The 24,870-nt window shown below is 37.6% G+C and overlaps 1 protein-coding gene across 3 annotated transcripts in view; it reads right to left on the minus strand.

Annotated features, from left to right (window-relative positions):
- The window catches only part of AXDND1 (axonemal dynein light chain domain containing 1), an 88,083-nt gene that overhangs the window by 20,507 nt on the left and 42,706 nt on the right, over positions 1-24,870 (minus strand). For 2 of the 3 annotated variants that reach the window (XM_045452732.1, XM_045452730.1), the window contains exons 10-20: positions 24,046-24,186; positions 23,247-23,351; positions 16,645-16,765; positions 14,151-14,252; positions 12,913-13,076; positions 10,821-10,896; positions 8,490-8,724; positions 5,377-5,578; positions 4,470-4,563; positions 1,363-1,562; positions 420-516 (exon numbers count right to left, since the gene is read on the minus strand). In XM_045452732.1, the coding sequence (XP_045308688.1) occupies positions 420-516; positions 1,363-1,562; positions 4,470-4,563; positions 5,377-5,578; positions 8,490-8,724; positions 10,821-10,896; positions 12,913-13,076; positions 14,151-14,252; positions 16,645-16,765; positions 23,247-23,351; positions 24,046-24,186 (1,537 nt within the window). The remainder of the gene's footprint in view (positions 1-419; positions 517-1,362; positions 1,563-4,469; positions 4,564-5,376; positions 5,579-8,489; positions 8,725-10,820; positions 10,897-12,912; positions 13,077-14,150; positions 14,253-16,644; positions 16,766-23,246; positions 23,352-24,045; positions 24,187-24,870) is intronic. The other variant, XM_045452731.1, reaches the window with a different exon arrangement.

The following is a 24,870-nucleotide window of genomic DNA, read 5'->3' on the forward strand; positions in this document are numbered from 1 at the left end:
GTATATCCATATAATGAAATACTACTCAGCACTAAAAAGCATGCAATTTTAATAAGAGCAACAATATGTGTGATTCTCAAAATAATTATGCCAAGTAACGAAGTCAGATCAAAAAAGTACACATTCTGAATGAGTCTATTTATATATTCTAGACAATAAAAATAATCTTTGGTGTTAGAAAATGGATCAGACCTTGCATGGGGGCAGGATGATGCTGGAAGGAGAGATTACAAAGGGGTACAAGGAAACTTTGAATGTGTTAGATATTTTCCTTTTTTTAAATAATAATCATTTTATGGGTGTATCCATAATTTAGAAATTACCAGACTGTACACCTTAAATACGTGTAGTTTGTTGTAATACAAGTCAACCTAAGAAGTCTGCTAAAACAAACAAACAAAAGGGGAAGATAGTGTTACCTTCATCTCATTCAGTTCATGAAGATCCTTAGTAGGATTTTTTTCTAAATGACCTGCTTTATTCAGAGCCATAGCTGTTACCATCCCTTTGCAACAACTGGAAAAAATAAAATAAAATAAATAAAAGCACACACACACACACACACACACACAGCATGACCTATTTATTATTGGTTCCTCTTCTAAGTGTTTTAAATTCAGATACCATGGAAGTTTACCATAATAATTAAACTACTGACTCACGAAGGAAAATAATCTCTCAAGTTTCTCACCCTTGTCCTGTTCCTCCTTTTCATTCTTCTCACTCTTGACCATGAGTAACATTGAATGAAAATAAAAGCTACTTCCTGAATTTGAAGCAATTGTACTAACATATGCTTCCTAGTTAAAAAATTATAATTTTTCAGACCTTATCTGTATTTGATAAGAATCTTCTAGCTTTTCAGATATAGGGGTTTTTTCATTTGGGTTTTCTTAAGAGATGTTTCAGTGGGTGTTTGGTGAAACTGAATAGATTTAGTGAATATAAGTGTACATTCAGTTTTGCATGGAATTACATAGGGAATTACAAGCTTCTTCAAAAATGCTCCCCCCCGCCCCCGCACTGTGTGCAAACATGCAAGATGTATCTTATGAACGCAAACAAGTGGGCCTTTTTGGTTTGATTTGGTTTTCTTTTTACTAATTCTCCCGTATAAGTATACACTTCCCAACTTGCCTATGGTAACACTGTGTTCAAAAGAATTCTAAAGCCAACGGGAAAACACTAAAATCACATATTTCAACCAGGCAGTGTTGAAGCTGGTTTAAAAACTGAACTAATATTTCTTTCAAGGTTTGAAAACAATCCCTGATTGCTGCTACCTCACCACCCTTATCTCCTCTGCTTTATGTCACATTTAATCTTCAAAAGGACAATAATAAAATAATCAGATAGTTTCACCTGTTCAAATAGCTGGAGTATTGCGACAACTTTCTGGCCAGTGCGATTGCGTCCAGCTCTAACTGTGCAACTCTTACATCACGTTTCTCAGCACTTTCCTTTTCCAACTTTGGGAGAGTGTCTTGGTCAGTAAAGTCAGGCACCATTAAAATCAGCAAGCTTACCATCCACTGGATCATAGATATATGCAACTCATCCATCTGTTAAAACATGATTATAATATAAATGACTAGTTTTAAATAAATCAAACAGTAAAAACCATACCAAATTTAAAAATAGAAAGCATACCTGTGTCTAACTTGCAACAACACTACCATTCTTTTTTTTTTTTTTTTTTTTTTGAGGGGGGTAGGGACAGAGGGAGAGGAACAGAGAGAGAATCCGAAACAGCCTCCACACCCAGCACAGAGACCAAAACAGGGCGCTCGATCTCATGACCCTGAGATCATGACCTGAGGGGAAATCAAGAGTTTCCTGGAAGTTCAAATGACTGAGTCACCCAGGTGCTCCAACAACACTGTCATTCTTTTTTTTTTTTTTTTTTTAATATAATTTATTGTCAAATTGGCTAACATACAGTATGTAAAGTGTGCTCTTGGTTTTGGGGGTAGATTCCCATGATTCACCACTTACATACAACACCCAGTGCTCATCCCAACAAGTGCCTTCCTCAGTGCCCATCACCCATTCTCCCCGACTCCCCCATCCACCCTCAGTTTGTTCTCTGTATTTAAGAGTCTCTTACGGTTTGCCTCCCTCTCTCTGTGTTTGTAACTATTTTTTTCCCTTTCCTTCCCCCATGGTCTTCTGTTAAGTTTCTCAAGATCCACATATGAACACTACCATTCTTAATGAAATCAAATCATCACTACTCAGCTAGGATAACCTTGTTTTCTTACGCTCATTATACTACATTAAACTACCCTCTTCCTCTTTAGTTTGGTCAAGGATATTAACCCATTAAAGCTGCAGTTCTCCAATTGTGCACTAAGACATTGCAGAGCTCTGAAGTAAATTCTCAAGGATGTCATGGGGTTTTAAATTCTTGAGGGAAATAACAGTGATGTGTGACACCTATCAGCACAGCATGAACTTGACATAGTTCACAGTTTCAACACTGGATGCACTCTATCACTTTTGATGACATCTTTCCTTGGCAAAGCTGGTTTTATTGGTGGTTGTGTGGTTAAAAAAAAAAAAAGTACTTTGGGAAAATCGAGGTTCAACAAGAAATGAGGGTGGCACCGTCCCATCAGGTTTCAAGGTTAGAGAAGTTGTCCAGTAGTTAAGCGCATACATTGTATTAGTAAATAATGTTGATTAAATGAGAATAAAAGGGTTTCTTTTTCTTTCAACATATGTATATCTAAAAAGTTAAACTAAGACATTAAATTTTGCAAAGCTTATTTGAGCAAGCAATTAGAATCAGGCCGTGTCAAAACCAAAAAATGGTCAGGGGCATTCTGCAGGCAGGGGCCAGGAAAAAGATTTTTATAGAAAAGACACTGAAGCAAAGCAATGCAATTATTTAATTGACTATAACTCAAATGTTGCCTTATTTGGGAAAATTTAGTTATTTGGCTCTTGTGACAGATGTTCCTGAGTTTCATTTTTTCATATTCAAGAAAATCTAGTTGCCGGTTTATGATCAGTCCTTGAGTTTTGTTTTCTTAGATTCAAGTGTACTGACTCTGGCTTTGGTTTGTTTATAGAGGCTACCAAAGGGACCAGAGCTACCCCAGTATAATGGCCTCCTTGTTTAACTATTTTAACACGTATTGCTTTTCCAAACAGTTACTAAGTTATTAGGACACAAATATTTAGTAAGTTGTTCGAAACTATCTACTTAATAAACTGAACTGTGAGGGGTTTCTTTTGGTTTAGGAGTGCGAGAACACTGAGGCACAGGCAGCAGTGTGAACCAGTCAAGTTTTGGAAGTTCTGCATTATGGTGTTTGCTGAGGCTCGGTCCCAGACATAAAATGCAGAAAACATCATGAAATGCAAAAGTCATACATGCCATACCCTTCAAATGCCCTATCCCCTTTCTCTGTTTGATGAGTCCCTAAGTATTCTTCTAGGCTTACACATGACCTACTCTGAGAAGTCTTTTTAACTTCCACTGCCTTTAATTTGATCCTTTCCCCACGTTTCTATACTGTTCTGTACACGTCTATTAGAACTGTTTGCACATCTGTCACCTCAATTAGCCTATGCGTCTCTTTAAGACATGGGCCATCATTTTATCCCTCAAAACCACACACAGTACTTGACAGAGAATTAAGTGCTTAATAAATGTTGTTAAATGGACAAATAAAAATCAAACTTGGGAGCCTAGCTGGTACTAAAACCCAAGCTCCCCACCTCGGAAGGAAAGGTTGTTAATGACCTAAAGGAATGTTGATGAATGTGTTTTTATAACTTAATTGACACATCAGGAAAAGGGCAACCCCTCCTGACTTGTGATTTCACAAGTTAAAGATATTTCCCCCCACATTCACAAGCTATACCCCTGCTGTTCTCAAAGTAAATAAATTCCTAACTGTTCTTTCCTATATCAATGGCCTGGATTTATACCCTCATTCAAATAACTCATTTTTGCTTACATAAAATATTAATTGATCCTTGAACCATCCCTAATAAACAAAGAGAAACATTATTATCTTCATTTCAAAGTTGTACTGTCGAGATTAAATGGTAGAATTTAGGGCATGCTGAATTTAGGTTCATAGCTGAATTTAAAATTAGAATCAGGGGCGCCTGGGTGGCTCAGTTAGTTAAGCATTGGGACTCTTGACTTCAGCTCAGGTCATGATCCCAGGGTTGTGGGATCCACACTCAGCATGAAACCTGCTTAAGATTCTCTGTCTCTATCTCTTTCTGTTTCTGTCTGTCTCCCCTGCGCACTCTCTCAAGAAGAAAAATAAAGTAAAATAAAATTTAAAAATAAATATCCATACAAATCATTTGAGTAATTACATCACATAAGTTCCCATTTTGCCCTCCCAACCTCCTGCTCCAATTGGATAGTTATGACCTAGTTTTTCTTTTAAGAAAACTCCCAGCCAAGGCAAAATATAATTTCACAAACTCCTACAAGTACATACCTGGTGCTGAAGTTCAATGTTACCATTGTTAATCTCATTGCCTATCTTCAAAAGCCATTGTTGAATCATGTTAAATATTTGTGCTTGAAGCACCCTGAAGGAAAAGTCAAACAAAATAAAGATAAGTGACTCACATAGAGTATAAAAGTTAAACTATCAGCTAAAAGAAAGGGTTTTATTTCACCGGACCTAGTAAACTTAGGTGTTGCCAATTGTTTGAGAATTCAGGAAAGGTGAACCAAAACCTTAAATCACCTGGTGTAATGGCTTACTCATTGTCATCGCCTTCCTAACCCCATGCAGGTAGCAACTGGCATGATGCTCTTGGGACAATGTAGATCTTACCTTCAGTGCTAACTCTCTACTGCAGAAACTCACACTCCTACCCTTTACATTCACTTCTAGGCAGTGAGATCACAAAGTGAGAAAAATGAATTTTAAAATTCTCAAGAGATCAGTTTCCAACATGACAGTGTGAGGAGCAAAGCTGATCCACTCCTTAGTGAATCTGGGTGAGAACTGTTTGAAAAACACAACAAAACCAAACGACTGAAAGCCTCTGGAACAAACAGCAACCGCAGAAACATGTGGTCAAGACAATCTGTGAAAATTCAATAAGAAAGGCAAGGAGAGTCTACGGTATTTGAAACAAGACTCTTCTCTCTCTTTCCCCTCGGTGCTCAGTGAGGCAGACACTCCACTCCAGACTGCTGGAGTTATGGACACAGAGCTCCCTCATCTTCCAGTTCCCAGTTGAGGGCTTTTTTCCTGGAAGGAAAAGGACATCCAAGGTTTCTCCTTGGACCCCCACCCCCTCCCCTTGCCTGTCGCTGAGGCTAGGTACTGGGAAAATGCAGTGGAGAAGTGGGGATTCCCTTCTGTCCAGCAGAAAGGTATGGGAACTTACGAGCCAGAATCCGTGTCTATATACGGAGGGATGGTACCAACAATGTTTAATGAGGCATCCAACTGAGATATTATTTCATTAATTTTTTCATTAAGTTCCTCGTATTCTTTAAGATGCATTTCAGGAAACTCCAGGACACTTTCCATCTTGAAAGAACAGAATTCAAGAGAACTAATCAAACTTGAAAGAATTTTAGAGATACCTAGAAAAGTGAGAAAAGTAATAACTTTTAAAAGTAGTCATAAGTCTGCCATTTTAATACTAAATTATAAAATGCCAATAAATAATAAATTATATTGTAATATAATGGATGGAACTAGAATGTATTAGGCTAAGTGAAATAAGCCACTCAGAAAAAGATAAATCTTTTATTATTTCACTCATATATGGAATTTAAGATACAAAACAGATGAACATAAGGGAAGGTAAGCAAAGATAATATAAAAAACAGAGAGGGAGGGGCGCCTGGGTGGCTCAGTTGGTTGAGCGTCCGACTTCGGCTCAGGTCATGATCTCACAGTCTGTGAGTTCGAGCCCCGCATTGGGCTCCGTGCTGACAGCTCAGAGCCTGGAGCCTGTTTCGGATTCTGTGTCTCCCTCTCTCTCTGACCCTCCCCCATTCATGCTCTGTCTCTCTCTGTCTCAAAAATAAATAAACATTAATAAAAAAAAAAAAACAGAGAGGGAGACAAACCATAAGAGACTCTTAAATACAGAGAACAAACTGAAGGTTGCTAGTGGGGTGTTGGGTGGAGGGGGAGGAAGGGCTAAAGGGATGAGAGGCATTGAGGAAAACACTTGTTGCGATGAGCACTGGGTGTTATATGTAAGTGATGAAGCATTAAATTCTATTCCTGAAAACAAAACAAAAACATAAAATAAATAAGTTAATATCTGTTCTTTTGACCACTCCTAAAAAAGAAGAAAGAAGAAAGAAGAAAGAAGAAAGAAGAAAGAAGAAGAAGAAGAAGGAGGAGGAGGAGGAGGAGGAGGAGGAAGAGGAGAAAGAAGAGGAGGAGGAGGGGGAGGAGAAGAGGAAGTGCAAAACATTCTCAGAATTGTAGAAAACACTGTTAAAAGAAACTAAAGATCCAAATAATTGGAAAAACATCCCATGTTCATGGATTGGAAGATTTCACATTGTTAAAATGTCAAACCTGCCCAAACAGATCCATAGATGTAATAAAATCCCTATCAGAATCCAACCATATCCTCTCCTTATAGAAATTAATAAGCTGTTTCTGAAATTCAGATGGAATTGGAAGTGACTCAAAATGGCCAAAACAATCATAAAACACATAAAGTAGGACTCCTCACACTTACCAATTTTAAAACTTACTACAAAGCAAGAGTAATTAAGATAGTTTGATACTGACACAATGACAGACATATACATCAATGGAAAAGAATTGGGAGTCCGGAAATAAACCACTACCATCAACTAATTTTTGACAAGGGTGTCAAGGCCTTTAAATGTGGGAAATACATTTCTAAAAAATGGTAGTGGGATAATTAGATATTCACATGCAAGAGAATGAAGTTAGACCTTTACCTCACACAATATACAAAAATTACTTGAAATGGTCAAATACCATAACATAAGAGCAAAAACTGTAAAACTCTTAGAATACATAAGGATAAACTTCATGACTTTAAATTTGGAAGAGGATTCACAGACATGGCACTGGAAGCACAAACAAAAAAAAAAAAAAAGAAAAAAAAGATAAATTGAACTTCATCAAAATTTAAAATTTTTGCACTGCAAAGGACACCATCAAAAAAATGAAAAAAAAAACATCCCATAGAATCATAGAAAATACTTACAATTCATATATCTGAAAAAGCTTTTGTACCTATAAAGAACTCTTACAACTCAATAACAGAAAAACAAATAACCCAATTAAAATATGGACAAAGGATCTGTCTGAATAGACAGTTCTCCAAAGAAGAAACACAAATGGTTAATAAGCCTTAAAAAGATACCAACATCAGTAGTCATCAGAAAAACACAACTCAAAAACACAATGAGATACTATTACACATTCACTAGTATGGCTAAAATCAAAAAGTCAGATAACGATGGCAAGGATGTGGAGAAACCAGAACCCTCATATAGTGGGGATAGGCATATAAAACGATCCAGCATCTTTGGAAACAGTGTGACAGTTCTCAAAAACTTAAAGATAGAGTTATTAGTTGACCAACAACTTTACTCCTAGATATATACCTAAGAGAAATGAAAACTATTTCCACACAGAAATGTGTAAACAAAATTTTTTATCAGCATTATTCATAATAGCCAAAAAGTAGAAACAACCCAAATGTCCATCAATGTATGAAATGATACACAAGAGGCACCTGGGTGGCTCAGTTGGTTAAGTGTCCAACTTCAGCTCAGGTCATGATCTTGTGGTTTGTGAGTTCAAGCCCCCACATCAGGATCTCTGCTATCAATGCAGAGTTTGCTTCAGATCCCCTGTCCCCCTCTGTCTGCTCCTCCCCCACTTGTGTGTATGCTCTCTCTCAAAAATAAACATTAAAAAAAGAAACTATATATAAAAAATAAATGATATACAAAATGTGATATACACATACAATGGAATGTATTCATTATAAAAATGAGTACTGACACATGCTAAAACATAGGTAAACCTTTAAAACATTACGCTAAATGAAAGAAGTCAGTTACAAAACATCACGTACTATATAATCCCATTCATACAAAAGTCCAGAATAGAGAAATCCACAGAGACAGAAAATCAGGGATGGGAGGACAAAAGAGCGAGAGTTAAAGGGTACAGGGTTTCTTTTAAGAAAAATATTCTACAATTGACTGTGGTAATGGTGGCTCACATCTGTGAATGTAGTAAAAATCACTGAATTGTATACTTTAAACGGAGTTGCATTGCATATGAATTACATCTCAATAAAGCAGTGCTCAGTGCTTTCTTTTGCTTAATTTTTAAAACCATGTGTATGTATTATTTTGATTTTAAATATTAGTTGTATTATAAATATAATCACTATTATTTAGATTTTTAAATAGTAATTGTAATACAAATAATAATTCCTATCAAAATGCTTTATAATGTCAAGCATTTTTTTTTTCTTACCATTATCCCCATTTATTCTTATTTCAAATTCTTTGTAGAGTCTTCCAATGGTTTTCACAATTTCCTTCATGTGCTGTTGCTCTGGTGGCAGCTCCCCCTCCATACTTTTATGGCGACCAAATATCCCAAACCCAGTATCTGTCCAGTTTTCCTGTAAATGTTTAATAATCTTGAGAGAATCATATTTTGACACCAGACAATCTCCAGTAAACTTTTCTTTATCTTCATTCAGCATCTAGAGAATGAGAGAGGGTAAGGAAATTAGACTATTTTTCCCTAATGATTTCATCAAAGTCTACCCAGATCTTTAATTCCCAGCATCTACCAATTATTTTGGAGTTATATATCCTATTACTATCTGTTCATACCATTTTTTCATATGACATAGCTTCATTTTCAAAATTAAGTGAATTTAAATTAATGATAACACCCCATAAGATAACCCATAGCTTACCAAAATGAAAATAATTATATTAAGTCCTATTTGAGTAAAAACGAATGACAGGCAAAGAAGGACCAGGGAGCTGAGCATGTTTAATTACTATGTGCTTTGGTGAGGATATAATAGACCTGTTTACGTGATCCCCATTAGACTGGGAAAGTTGCTAGAATGTATCTGTTGTGTTCTATTTGTCTAACCCCAAGTCCAAAGCCTATAAAAGTGCAATTTACATATTTGTGACTCAGAAAATGCAAACAAATCACCCATGCTTCAAAAAGAGGAATTAGTACAAAGAAGCAATGTAGCAGAGCAATTAAGGGCAAGGATTTGGGAGCTAGAGAGACCTGGACTGGTCTGACTCTGCCAGTTACCATTTATAGACAACTTCAGTAAATTACTTGACATCTCTAAATTTCACTTCCGCATCTGGCACAGGGATTATAAAACCTGTATCCCTTGTCTGACATGAAGCGTACGTGTGATAATGTATGGAAAGTACCTTCAGCCTGACAAAGTGCTTACTGAATGAGAATTATCATTCCTACTAAAAAAAGCAGCATGATTTTTTTTCAGTCTTACCTATTCAATGTCAAAATTGCCAGATAAACAGTAAAGTCACTAAACTAGCTATATGATAAATAGGACAAAAAACATCCTCGATTTTGAGAATATTCTGCTCAAGTAATTCCATAAGACAAGAAAACGGCTTCCTGGGATCTGGATGAGACTTCTTCAGGCCATGAGTCTCACATTCACTTTGGAGGATTTCAATATCTTACATATTTTCCTTTGTCAGACTGCTAGGACATAACAGTAGTTTGATGAATGAAATCTATTTTCAAAGCTCAAACTCTTTTAAAAAAATGTTACTGGGGCCCCAGTGGTTCAGTCGGTTGGGCAACTGACTCTTAATTTGGGCTCAGGTCACATTCTCACAGTTTGTGAGTTCAAGCCCCGTGTCAGGCTCTGTGTTGATGGCTTGAAGCCTACTTGGGATTCTCTCTCTCCCTCTCTCTCTGCCCCTCCCGTGCTCATGCTCTATCTTGCTGTCAAAATAAATAAACCTAAAATAAATAAATAAATAAATAAATAAATAAATAAATAAATAAATGTTATTAATAAACAAAGTGTAGTATATACATGCAGCGGAGTATTACTCAGCCTATAAAAGGAAGGAAATTCTGACACATGCCACCAGACAGATGAACCTTAAGGACATTATGCTAAAGGAAATAAGTCACAAAGGGACAGATACTGTAATTCCAGTGCCCAGAGTAGTCAAAAATATAGAGACGGAAAGCACAATGGTGGTTGCCAGGGGCTAGGGGAGAAGGAAATAGAGGAGGCTTGGTGTTTATTGGGTAAAGTTTCAGTTCAGGAAGATGAACCAAGTCTGGACAGGAACGGTGGTGACGGGTGCACAAGAAACAATAAGTACACTTAATGCCACTGAAGTGCACACTTAAAAATCACTAAACTGGTATATTTTACGGTATGTCTATATCGTACCCCAATTTTTTAAAAAGATGTTCTGAATTTTAAAGGTCCAAGTTGTTCTTGAGACAAAAGCCAGGTACGGGAGAGGCACAAATGTTACTTCTATCTGATGATTAGAAGAAAGAATCAGAATGACCCTCACTGCCACCCAAGTATCTTTTCCCAATTTTTTCTGGCAGCCTAACTGTATTTGGCCCCCAAATCTAAAATAGAAATGAAAATAAAATACTTATGCGTATTTTTAAAAGTCCCTGGAGTCTTGTTATCTTCTTTGTCTTTCATAAAATGCCATATGGCATTCTTAAAGGATGAGATGTGACTCATTCATTGGTGAAGAGTGGCAATTTACAAACAGCACTTTGGTTACCAAACAGTTCATTAGAATGTCTTACCTTTTGCCACTGCTTGAAATCTGGAATAACTGATTCAAATATATTTTCTTTATCAGGAGATAAAATGTCTTTTTCACTGGAAGAAGGAAAAAGAATAAGAGCAGGGTCTCAGAACAGTATATAAACAAAGAAAATCATTAATCTGGGGCGCCTGGGTGGCTCAGTCGGTTGAGCGTCCGACTTTAGCTCAGGTCATGATCTCACAGTCCGTGAGTTTGAGCCCCGCGTCAGGCTCTGTGCTGACAGCTCAGAGCCTGGAGCCTGCTTCAGATTCTGTGTCTCCCTCTCTCTCTGCCCCTCCCCTGTTCATGCTCGGTCTCTCTCTGTCTCAAAAATAAATAAAAACATTTAAAAAAAAAAAAAAGAAAGAAAATCATGAATCTGTATACTGCATAATAACATTATGTTTCTCCTGAATGATTTCCAAGCATGCCTTCCAGGGTTAGCCCCTTTCCTTACAGGCATTCATCTTTAAATTTGCAAATATAAATATAAGTATAAACATAAATTCAGGCTCCAATCAGACCTGAGCAATCAAGTTATAAGGTCAGAGGCCATAACAGTACTGACAGGGCAGTGTCTGGGTCTCTGACACCCAAAATTAGATCATCATAAGAATAATTCCTGTTAAATACAGCAGCCAAAACAATATGTAATGAATAGGAAGCCTAATGAATAATTAAGACTCAACATTTAGTTCAGGAGTCCCAACTTCTGGCAAGAAAGAGTTTCTTTTAATATCTCTGAAGTCTCACAAGGTGAAAGCTCTTGATAAAGAAGTTCTTGAAGAGAAAGGGAAAAGTGAACCCTGCTCTCCGTGCTCCCCTAACCAGCTAAGAGTCAACAAACAGCAAAAACAGGAAATGGCAGTAGTCACCAGCTTGGATATGTACCAGCTTCAGCCTCCAGAACTTCCAAAAAATCTACTAACCGGAAAACCTTAGAGGATCTGAAAAACCAATACCATTGTCCTCAATCTGAAATGGAACCGGTTCCTAAATGTGTTTCCTCAACAAACCAAGCATCTTAAAGTTTTAAAAAACCTTAGAAATCATTGAGTCAAGACTAGATTCAAAGTCCAGATTCCCACTAACGTTAGCTGTGATTTCATCATCCCACCTTGACTTAACTACTTTATAGGCAGCCATTGTCAGATTTCTCTAATTGTTATAAAGTATAACACCAATCAAAATCAATCTCCTTATAACTGCCACCCACTGGTTCTATTTCTCTGCACATGCAGATGGATCTAGATATTCAGGTTTGCCAATAATAATGACATATGTTGACATGAGAGAAAAGGAAATGAGAGGAGAGAGAGGGGAGGGGAGGGAAGGGGAGGAGAGGGGAGGTGAGGGGAGGGGAAGTGAGGTGAGGAGAGGAGAGGGGAGAGGAGAGGAGAGGAGAGGAGAGGAGAGGAGAGGAGAGGAAAGGAGAGGAGAGGAGAGGGGAGGGGAGGGGAGGAGAGGAGAGGAGAGGGGAGGGGAGGGGAGGAGAGGGGAGGAGAGGAGAGGTAGGGGAAGGAGAGGAGAGGGGAGGGGAGGAGAGGAGAGGGGAGGAAAGAAAAGGAAACAAGCTGAACTGAAATAGAGGCAGCAGTTGGGTAGAGAGGTCAGGACGGACTATATAGATGGTTAGCACCAGAAACCACAAAACCACTCAAGCTCCTAGCAGGACTGCACCCTTGGAAAGGCTGCTAGTTACCCCACCAAAATCAGTGTTAGAGTTATTACATGGTAAAAGAGAACCAGAGAGAAAGAAAGAACTGGACTGAGTTACCAGACATGACACAATATAATCAAAACCAAGAGTCTTGTAGACCCAGGGCAACTGGGTGGTTCAGTCAATTGAGCATCCAACTCTTGATTTTGGCTCAGGTCATGATCCTGGGGTCATGGGATCAAGCCCCTCACTGGGCTCCACGTTCAGGGTAGAGCCTGCTTAAGATTCATTCTCTCTCTCTCTCTCTCTCTCTCTCTCTCTCTCTCTCTCTCCCCCACACACACACACTCTTTCTCTCCCTCTTTCTCTCTAAAATAAAACAAATCCACAAAACAAAACCCTTTAAAAAAAAAAGATTCTTGTAACCCACCTATTATTTCTGAAAAACTGCTGCCACTTGGTAAGGCCATCCTTAACAATTTGCAATCTCTCCCTTATAGATTCTTCATTTTGTTCCACTTCGTTTTTAAATTTATTCATTAAGTTTCTCCATTTCTGTGTCAATTTCTGCAACAGTGCAAGGTCTGCAGTGTCCTAGATAATACGTATAAAATCAAACTACTTATTCACACAATACTTATTAGCATATGCTAATAATGTTAATTAGTGTATTGATATTGTAATACTAGAGATATCCATAGAAAATGGATCAAAATTGAGAAGATAGTTCTCCTTCAAAATATCATCAGTAACATCACATAGTGCCTTTGCTGGTAGACTTTCCATGGTACATAAAATATTAGGGACAAGATTTTTTCCTTTGCAGCATGAGCCCAATTTCCCCACTTTCATGGGAGGTAGTGTGGTACATTGGAAAGAACAGGAATTTCAAAGCCAAACAAAACCAAATGTGAATCCTAGCCAGTTATTGGCTATGTAACCTTGGGGGATACTATTTCATTTATTTGGGGTTAATTTTTCTTATTCAAAAAATAAAGACCCTACTATAAAGGGCACCTGGGTGGCTCAGTGGGTTAAGTGGGTCTGACTCTTGCTTTTGGCTCAGATCATGATCTCACAGTTCATGACATCAAGCCCCACATCAGGCTCCTTGTTGACAGTGTAGAACCTGCTTGGGATTCTCTCTCTCCCTCTCTCTCTGTCCCTCCCCTGCTCGCATGCACTCCCTTTCTCTGTCTGTCTCTCTTTCTCTCTCTCAAAAATAAAGAAATAAACTTTAAAAAATTTTTAAAAAGAATTAAATTAAATGACAAGTGTAAATGGTATGACCCCAGAACACACTAAATGCCACTTCTCTCCTTTTCGACCAAGGGTGCTCTTTGAATTTTCACATAAAATTGCAAAAAATGCACAGCTACTTACATTTTACTTTTAGCTTAAACACTAATAGAATGATAAGTCTATAAATAACATTTTCAATATTATTAGCTTAGATAAATTGCTTACACTGCTTTAATTAGGATAGAAGACAATTATATAAAAAGCATTTGTTTACATTTCCTTAGATCTTTCATTCCACCCACAATAAAGCACAAATACAAAACTATATTTAAAATGTAACCTATAAACTTAGCAAACACGTCTTACAGTTTCAACCCTCAAAGGCCGGAGTCTCTTTTTCCATAACTTAAGTGAACTGATCTTTACCTTGGCTGACAGCAGTATGATGAAATGCTTAGCATATTTATTCCAGCCTTTTTCATTGAGGTAAAGTCTTTTAGCCAACACAACTCTATTTCTTTCAATTACCTATTTGAAAAAAGTACTGAAATGAGGAACCTAAGATACTAATAAACCACTGTGATTTATTAAACCCAAACCAATTTCACGTATCAATTTTCCATTGAATCATTAACTCCGTCACAATTTGTTATTTAAGTCATGAGCCAATTTGAATCATAAATTTGTGTTTTCTAAAACTACTGAACTGGAACCAAACTGAAGGATAACATATAGCACAGACTCCCAAGCAACGCTCTCACAAATTAGCGAAGATCCCAAAGAGCTTTTGTTCATATGCATTATATCTATTTGCTATTTACCATTTTGGAAATTAAAACTGAACTTATTTAAAATATGTATTTGTTTGGAATGCAAGCTGGTGCAGCCACTCTGGAAAACAGTATGGAGGTTCCTCAAAAAATTAAAAATAGAACTACAACCTAGCAACTGCACTACTAGGCATTTATCCAAGGGATACAGGTGTGCTATTTCGAAGGGACACGTGCACCCCCATGTTTACAGCAGCACTATCAACAATAGCCAAAGTATGGAAAGAGCCCAAATGTCCATCGATGGATGAATGGATAAAGAAGATGTGGTATATATATATATATATATATATATATATATATATACACACACACACATACATACACACACACACACACACACACACAATGGAGTATTCCTCGGCAATCAAAAAGAATGAAATCTTGCCATTTGCAACTAGGTGGATGGAACTGGAATGTATTATGCGAAGTAAAATTAGTCAGAGAAAGACAAAAATCACATGACTTCATTCACATGAGGACTTTAAGAGACAAAACAGATGAACATAAGGGAAGGGAAACAAAAATAATATAAAAACAGGGAGGGGGACAAAACAGAAGAGACTCTTAAATATGGAGAACAAACTGAGTGTTACTGGAGGGGTTGTGGGAGGGGGCATGGGCTAAATGGATAAGGGGTAAGGGGCATTAAGGAATCTACTCCTGAAATCATTGTTGCACTATATGCTAACTAATTTGGATGTAAATTTAAAAAAATAAAAAATAAAATGAGTTAGAAATAAAATAAAATTAAAAATTTTTAAAAATAAAATACGTATTTGTTAATTCACTTAAACATAACAAATCCATTATATGTTAACATAAATAGTATTTTTATGAAAAAAATAACTGTATTTTCTAAAACAAAAAAATAATGAAAGGAACATCATTGTTTTACTTTTTTACAATCTCTTTAATGTCTGCCTTAATAGAGCTGGATTTTCATATTTGCTTCTGCATTCAGTCGGCTACAACATCCCATTGTAAAGCCAATGTAACTCGTGTGCAAAGGAGACTGAAAAAGGCAAATAACTTCTTAGTATAACGAAGAAACTAGTTTTCACCTAGCGGAAGGGTCTCAGGGATCCCTGGTGAGGCAGGGAGGGGGCGCAGGGTGTCCTTGGACCATACTTTGAGAACCACTGGTATACGGAACCAATTATACAGTCATTCAATGAGTGACTGTTTCTAGACACTGTGCATCCAGACACAAACAAAAGAGACAAAGTCGTTATTTTCAGGAAGGTGACATTCTAGCTGTCATTTCCTGTTGGGAGGGGCTTTAGGGATGAGCTAACACAAAGCCTCCACCAATTCAAGGTATTTTTCCACAGAAGCCACTACAAGGGGTCAGTTCTCTATTGTTTAAATACTACTAGAGTGAAGAAACTCACTTGTCTTCTTTATTCCTACTGAACATGCCTGGCTCCCTGATTTATATATTCTTATATATTTACTGTCATGATTGTTTCTTCTTGAAAATTCTGCATCAGGATGAAACATTGTATACTAGATGAGGTCTGACCATTCCAGAGGAAAATGAGACAAAAGTGTGAATATGTTGAGGGTCATAATTTCTGGTTAATACTTAGTAAACACAAGTCCCAGATGTTTGGTACTTGCCTAAAGTATTACATTAATGACCTACAGACTGCCATATTTCAATTCATTTGTCATCTTAGATGCCAAGGTAATAGAACCAAAGTGATATAATCCTAATATGGTTACACTGTGCGAAAAAATATAAATAACACTTCCTAGTTTATAATTAGTATAAGCAGAAGTTGAAAATTTTAACATGCTCACAAACAATAGAAAAAGTATTCTTCCTTATACTTCTTAGATTCTGGTGAGAAAAAGAGCCCTTAACTGGGCAATAGCCAGGTACTCAATAGAGAAGAAACAAAAGAAAAAAATGTAACTTTCCTTTCTCAAGGCCCATCAATCATAGCCACATTATTCATAAATTAAATACACATCTTCTTTTGTCTAGATTATTAAAAATGGTAAAGCAAAAAAAAAAAAAAAATGGTAAAGCAAAACTGATCCAGCAAAAAAGAAGTCTGAGTTATGATTCCAGATGAACCAACCTTTAGGGCCAATTCATATGTGGCTGAGCTCCAGACATCTCTTTCTGACATTAACTGTTTAATATCACACTCCATCCTTCCTCTTTGCAATGTGTATAAGTCATGGTATTCTTCTACAATCCTAAAAAAAATTAAAAAATATATACAGACTTTGTTTTTGAGAATTCACATTTATTGAATAATTGTTATGATGGTGGACATTTAAAAAAAACAACTTTGGGGGCATGTGGGTAGATCAGTCGGTTAAGCACCTGACTCTTGATTTCAGCTCAGGTCACAATCTCATGGTTTGTGAGTTCGAGCCCCATGTCGGGCTCTGTGCTGACAGCAAGGAGCCTCCTTGGGAGTCTCTCTCTCCCTCTCTCTCTGTCCCTCCCCCATGCATGCTGTCTCTCTCTCAAAATAAATGAATAAACTTAAAAAAAATTTTTTAATAAAATAAACAACTTTGTTCTAAAATAGACAATTTGTTCCTTTAAAACTCATCATAGGGGCGCCTGGGTGGCTCAGTCGGTTGGGCGGCCGACTTCGGCTCAGGTCATGATCTCGCGGTCCGTGAGTTTGAGCCCCGCGTCAGGCTCTGTGCTGACAGCTCAGAGCCTGGTGCCTGTTTCGGATTCTGTATCTCCCTCTCTCTGACCCTCCCCCATTCATGCTCTGTCTCTCTCTCTATCTCAAAAATAAATAAACGTTAAAAAAAAATTAAAAAAAAAAAACTCATCATAAAGTAATTATGGTATAATTGCTGGATACGTTAATAACACTAATATACAGTGAAATAGAAGAAAAAATAGTCACATTTCATTTATAAAGCTTATAAAAGTCTTAAAGTAAAAAATTCAACATACTTTTACCTGCTCTAAACACTTTTCTTCATATTGTTTATTTGCTAGAATTTTCACAACATGGTATTCCAACAGAATAACAACACTATATCTCATTTAAAAACTCAGGATACAGAATAGAATTAGAAATCTTTTTTTGAGAAAGAGAGACCACGTGTACATGCACACACGCATGCAAATGGGGGAGGAGCATAGGGAGAGAGAGAATCTTAAGCAGTCTCCACGCACAGCTCGGAGCCCAATTTGACACAGGGCTTGATATGACGACCATGAGATCAGTACCTGAGTCGACATCAATAGTCTGATGCTTAACTGACTGAGCCACCCAGGCACCCTGAATCAGGCTTCTTCATTAAAAACACAAAGCCCAGGGGTGCCTGGGTGGTTCAGTTGGTTAAGCGTCCGACTTTGGCTCAGGTCATGATCTCACAGCTCGTGGATTAGAGCCCCACGACGGGTCTCTGTGCTGGCAGCTCAGAGGCTGGAGCCTGCTTCAGATTCTGTGTCTCCCCTCTCTCTGCCCCTCCACTGCTCGCTCTCTGTCTCTCTCTGTCTCTCAAAAATAAATAAACATTAAAAAAAAATTTTAAATACAAAGCCCAGTAATTATGAGCCGCTATACTTTTAAATTATATATAATTAATATAAGGTTTAAAGCAATTCTGTACCAACCAACCAAAAGATTAAGTATATTCAAGTTAAGTACCTTTTCTTAACTATTTTTTCTTCATGTTTACCAGAACATAACTTTTCCTTCCAAACTTACACCAAAGTTTACAATTAAATTGGATTTAAAAGCACTTGTGAGATTAAATGCAAACACAGAAGTTGTAAAGGGATAGCATTTCACAAGCCATTTGAGACACTACCTGCTATGGGATATTAACTTTGCTACAAGAATTAAAGGCCAATGACACAGAATTCTTCTAATTTTGATGAAAGCCAGGAACTACCAGCATCAGTTCTTGAAAGCCCTCTCTGTTTGGAGACTTCCACTTGTTCAAAGTAAGTAAGAAAAATTAATCACCCTAGGTGTCACACAGGGGAATATACATATGAAGATTCAACAAGTTATATCCCCTTAAGATTTATGCACGTTACTGTCTGAAAGTTAGACACTGATTTTGAAAAGGTAACTAATGACCCTTGTTTAAAATAGCAAAAGAAAAAAATTCAGAAATAACCTCAATGTCCAACAACAAGGGATTGGCCAAATAAATGGCTCTGTGATGAAAATATGATATAGCTAATTAAAGATCCTGTTGTTAATACTTTGGTACGTGGGAAAACTTTTCATGTTGTAACATGAGAAACCCAAATGATAAAATTATATACCCATTTTGATCTCATTTATATAAAAAATACATAGAAATAGAAAAAAGAAAATATATCAAAATATTAATAGTGATTTAACTCAGAGAACAAATTATGGATACTTACTTCCTTATTTGTGTGTTTCTGTTTTTCCTAATCTTCAATCAAATGGTTATTATTTTTAAAAAAGTATTACTAAAAATTTCTAACCACAAAAAAAAGTCCCACTTCAGAACCATCAATTTTCAAAGAAAATGAGATTTCTTTCTCCTTCTCCTTCCCTTTCTCTCTGGTTTTAGATGTTTTGCTCCTATAATGAACATTAGCACAAAGGAAGTTCTAGCTTATTTTTTAAATTCATTCAACAAATATCTGTTTAGCACCTACCAAATGCCAGGTGCTGTTCAAAATTAAACAACATAAAACAAAAACAAAAGCTTTGCCCTTACAAAGTTTATTTGGAAAAGATAATAAAGAAAAAAGGAAAACATATTAAGTAGTGATAGTGCAATAGATAAAAATAAATCAGGGAGAGGGGATTGAGAGCACAAAATGCTCTCAGTTTTAAATGGGGGGGGAGGAACAAGGTCTGAAGGAAGGAAGGAGGAAGCTAGGGAGCTCTCTGGGAAAGAGAGTTCCAGGACCCAAGGGGGGAGTCTATCTGGTATGTTCAAGAACAGCACAAAGGCAACATGTCTGAAATAAAGTAGGAGAAGTCAGAGAAATTCTGATTGGATGAGTCTTGTAAGCCATGTTTTTAAAATGTGGCCTTTTACTGTAAGATGGGGAGCCACTGCAGAATTTCAAGCAGAGAAATGACATTATTCTATTTGAGTCAAATTTTTAATAGATAATACTGACACCACATAGAAATGTAAAGATGGATGAAAATTCAGATGGACGCACTAATGCTTCGGCAAGGTTTGACTTCAAGCTGAACAAAACTTTCTCTTCCTCATTCTTGAAGCCTTCTCTTTCCCTTCACTTATTTTTCTGTAGAATCCTTTGTTCCAAGAACTTGGTATCGACGCTGATACTTAGTCACAAGTCTCAGATGGCCCACACCAGCACTAGTCATGAGATCACCTTGAAGGCATGAGGAACGTGGCTGGCAGCACATACCAGATTCCTAGCGAAACCACCCAGATCAGCCTTTTACCCCGGGCAGGTCTACAGTTTTGAAGGCAGTAGCCTACTCTAACCTCCTTTGCCTTAAAGTAATAAAACTCGGTCCTCTTTATCCCCAAACTTTGTCTTCGAGTTATATTTCGGCTACAGAACACAGAAGTTGGTTTTTGACAACAGTACTGGCTGGAATGTGGAGAAAGGCCCACAGTGGTGGGCTTACTACAGCAGATGTAAAAAGGGATTCATAGGTCCCCGCAACACCTCAGGCAAGGCATGCAGACTGCACAAACGAAAGAGGTGAGGGGTCAGCACAGATCATGAAAGGAGGTAGGATCTGCCGCTAGAGAGGTGTGAGATGTGAGAAAAAGAAAGGGACACAGAATGACTCCAAGCATTTTGGCCCCAGAAACTGGAAGGATGGAGTTGCCATTAACTGAAATGAGAAAAGAATGTGGAAGGAGTCGGTTTGGGGGAAAGAACACGTTGGGGACATTAGGCATCTAAGCAGAGTGTTAAGTCTGTTGAATACGTAAGTCTGGAATTCAAGGAGGAGAAAGAATGAAACTAGGGGTGCAGATTTGCGAAGAAGGGTGAAGCTGCAGATACATATTTGTGAGCTGAGTATATACAGGTGATGGCGTTGGAAGCTAGGAAAATGAAGAGAGTAATTTAGGAAGCAAATATGGACACAGGAAAGATCCACAGAATAAGGAACAAGCACTTTGCCAGTTGGAAATTGGTGAGATGAAAAGGAACCTGCAAGGGGTATCAGTAAGAAGGAGCAGACAGTAAAGCAGAGGAAAACTAGGAGAGTGTAACCTACTGAAAGACATTGTTTTAAGTAAGAGCAGCTGGTCAGTTGTGACAAATGCTGCTGTTAAGTCAGGTTAAATGAGAATTGAGAAGCGGCCTTCAGACTCAACAACATGAAAGTCACTGGTCACTTTGACAAGTGCATTTTGGTGGGGTTGGGGGAGTGAAAGCCTGATTGGAGTGGGTTCACAAGTGACAAAGGGGAGGACTAGGAGTGGACATATTGAGTATGACAATTTTTTAAAGAAGATTACTATAATGGCCGGGGGTTGGGGGGAGGACGGGAGGTGGGCAGGGTAACAGGGCCATAGCTAGAAGGGGATACGTGTGCCGTCTTAAGATATGGGAGTCTTTTTGTTTTTTGGTTGTTATTTTTGAGATGGGTGTTAATTATAGCATATTTGTATACTAATGGGACTAATCAGGAAGAGAGGGAAACATTAAAGATAGAGAAGAAAGAGGGAATATTTGCTGAAAATATCTCAAATAGATATGTGGGGATGTAACAGTACACAAGTGGAAAGACTTGCCTTGGGAAGAGGCAGTTCATCCACAGGAAAAGCTGGGAAGACAATGTATGAGCACAGCTGCAGGGCGTGGGTAGATGTAGGGGTGAGAGCTTGAGTTCTCTTCTGTTTGCATCTACTTTTTTGATTGTTTGCTTGCTTGCTTCTAGTTTTTAGAAAGCAAGTTCATCAGCTCAGAAAGAGGATGGTGAGATACTATTAGACAAATGAGGATAGAAGACAAAGTATAGAACAGTTATCTACTAAGACAAGAAGGGTGAATCAGCTACAGAAAACAGTAGTATATTCAGTGAGCAAAAACTGGTCAAGGTGGGCCACCTGGGTGGCTCAGTGGGTTAAGTGTCTGACTCTCAATTTCGGCTCAGGTCATGATCTCACAGTTTGTGAGATTGAGCCCCACTTCAGGCTCCATGCTAAGAGCACGGAGCCTGCTTAAGATTCTCTCTCTCCTTCTTTCTGCCCCTCCCCCACTCATGCTCATGTCCTCTCTCTCTCAAAATAAATAAATCAACACTAAAAAGATGGTCAAGGTATCCTTCTCAGTCTAGTAAGGAATAAAATAGAATAAAAGTAAGAATATACCTTTGAATTTAGATTTTGTGTACATTTGTGTTTTTGCTGACATGCCAGTCACTCTTCAATACACACACACACACATAAAAAGCAGAAGACTATGCTGGATTAAAAGGAATATAAAACAAGATACAATGTGTGGCCCTAGATTGGATACTGATTTGGACAATCCAATGTAAAATACCTTTTGGGGAACACTGGGAAAATTTGAATATTATCTGGGTAATTGAAGAAGTGAAACTGAACTGAAATAGGTAGACTGTTGACTAAAAAAAAAAAAAACAAAAACAGGCTGTAGAACAGTATATGCAGTACAATTTTGGTTTAAAACAATGCATGTGTGCACATGTACATAGAAAAAAGAATATATACTAAGATATGTATATCGGTAATCTATAGGTGGTGAAACTATAATATTTTTTATTCATTTTTGCTTGCTTATATTTTCTACTTTACTTACAGGGCACAATACTGCTTCTATGATAGTATAATAATGTTACTTTTTAATCGGTTAAATAAGAAAAACTAAAAACGCAGTCAAATTATCATTTGATAATGATAATTATCAGGCTCAGCAAACTAGAGCCTGTGGGTTAAAGACAGCTTACCACTTGTGTTTTGCATAGAACATAAGCAAAGAATTTCAGATTTTTAATTTTTTACCTATTTCACTTTGTATACGTTTAATGGTTAAAGAAGCAATAGAAAAACGGTATTTCGTGACACGTGAAAATGTTTCATTTTCATTCAAATTTCAGTGTCAGTAAACGGTTTTATTGGAACACAGCCACGTCCTGGCATCGTCCTTGCCTGCCTTTTCACCATGGTGGTGCACATTACGAAGGCAGAGTGGATTGCATAGTTGCATCAGAAACCGTATCTCACCATCTGACCCTTCACGGAAAAAGTTTGCTAACCCCAGAAAGAGGATAAAACACTAAGATGGCAGTAGATTCATTTAAATCTAAAAAAAAGAACTAGACTCACACTACTAATTAGGAAAATCAGTGACAAACAAAACAAAAACCAGACACTTATTCATACTCATCAGACTGAAAAAAAATATGGACAAAAGGAAAATCTCCTACACCGACAGGAAGGTGCACTGGCACGACTACTTTATACGGCATTTGGCAACATTTAGCAAGACAAGGCTGTGCATAGCCTGTGACCTAGCAATTCCACTTCTAGGGATGTGCCCCGGAAAACTCACACAGGAAGACATTTACAAGATGTGTATTAAGTGGTGCCTGGAGGGGTTAATATATATAAAAGTTCCTTACATATATTAATCCCTCCCGGCACTGTTATAATAAAAAACTTCAAATGTTTCTATAAAATTTTGTTCCTTCAAATAAGCTGTGAGGCCTGATGACATAATGGTTAACATTTGGTAACTCACTTAGCATTCTTTTCAGCATCTAAGAGAGCTTGTGCCAAATCCCTGTGGGCCTTCTCTGCTTCCTTTGTTAATTTCATATCATGCGCCCGAACCAGACACAGCTCCCTGAAATAAAGTAAAGAAAGTTTACATTCATAGTTGAAGAGTTCCAGGAAATCGGATTTGTATACTCAGGAATCTTCTCAGTTATGTGTACATCTCTCCCTGGTTTTCACCCTTTAGAAACCAAATCAAGAAATCTAGCATACATTTGGATGGAATTTGGGCAGGTTTGGCAATGGAATCAGGTTGGCTAGAAAGGGCAGAAAGATGATGTGGGAGATCCTCCAGAATGGAGAGAAGGCAGACGCTAACAGGCCAGGCCACCAGGCTGCTCCCTTCTACTTTCTGACATGCCTATCTTATCTTTTTCATTCTTGCCACTACTCATCTTGACACAAGCTTAGATGATCACTAACCTTGACTGCTACTTAATGCCTATCCTCCTCTTTGGGATTTAAACCTTATCATCTGTAATCATGGCACTGTCTGTAAATATGATTAAGATCTCAACATCTCAGGCCTGGAAGGAGAACAGGAGTCTTTTCCCTATCAAACACACGCATAGCCCTAGTTTTGTGTTAACCTTTGTAACCCATGTCTCTACATCTACATCCAGTCCTCTCCGTTCTCTTCCTAAACCCCACAAAAGAAAAAAAAGAGTCCTCACTTTTAACCATTCTACTTTCCCTGTTTTTTATTCTCTTTAAAGACATGGCTTTGGCCTGTGTTTTGTGTTTAAGATAATCACAGATTTTACCTGGTCAGTTCTTCAGTAACATTCTTAAAATTGTACAATTCTTCCAAAATGCGCTGGTCCATTATTCGCTGAGTTACCATGTCTTTGTAGAAGTCAATCATCTGCTGGGCAATTTGGTCAAGCATTTGTACATACCGCTCTCTGCATGAGACAGAAAGAAAACAAGGTATCATGCAAAAGAAAAGGAAAAAAGAGCCAGAAAATATGTGAGAGAGAAAGTAATGTTAGGGAAAGAAATAGGCAGACACTCATAAAAGATAGGTGAAAAGAACAAGATAGGAAAAGAAAGAGATCTAACCTGTGTTTTCCTGCCATGCTCACACAAGTAAATGAATTGTGGAGGACTTTAACCAGAGTCATAATTATGTGGAACATACTGTCTGAGATATAAAACAAAATGAGGACTTCTTTTTTCTTCTAAATTATAAACTCTATGAGGATAAAAACCATGTCTTATGAATTTATATACAATGGAGTTTTTATAAATAGTTGAATTCATGAATAAAACCACTTTTCTCAAGTTGGGTAAATGTAAAAATATACCAACTGTTTAAAAATGAACAAAGATCTTAAATACAAAGAAGTCATTTCTTTCAGTTTTGAATGAAACCAAATATTTGGAAGGATTACAAATGATAAATTTCAAATACCATGCTGAGCAGTCTTGTTTTATATTAAAAGTGATCTAGGCACAGCTGGGAAGATGGCGGCGTAGGAGGACACTGGGCTCACCGCGCGTCCTGCTGATCACTTAGATTCCACCCACACCTGCCTAAATAACCCAGAAAACCGCCAGAGGATTACCAGAAAGGAGACTCCGGAGCC

This window comes from Leopardus geoffroyi, chromosome C3, assembly GCF_018350155.1.
Source record: "Leopardus geoffroyi isolate Oge1 chromosome C3, O.geoffroyi_Oge1_pat1.0, whole genome shotgun sequence".
Classification (NCBI taxonomy): Eukaryota; Metazoa; Chordata; class Mammalia; order Carnivora; family Felidae; genus Leopardus; species Leopardus geoffroyi.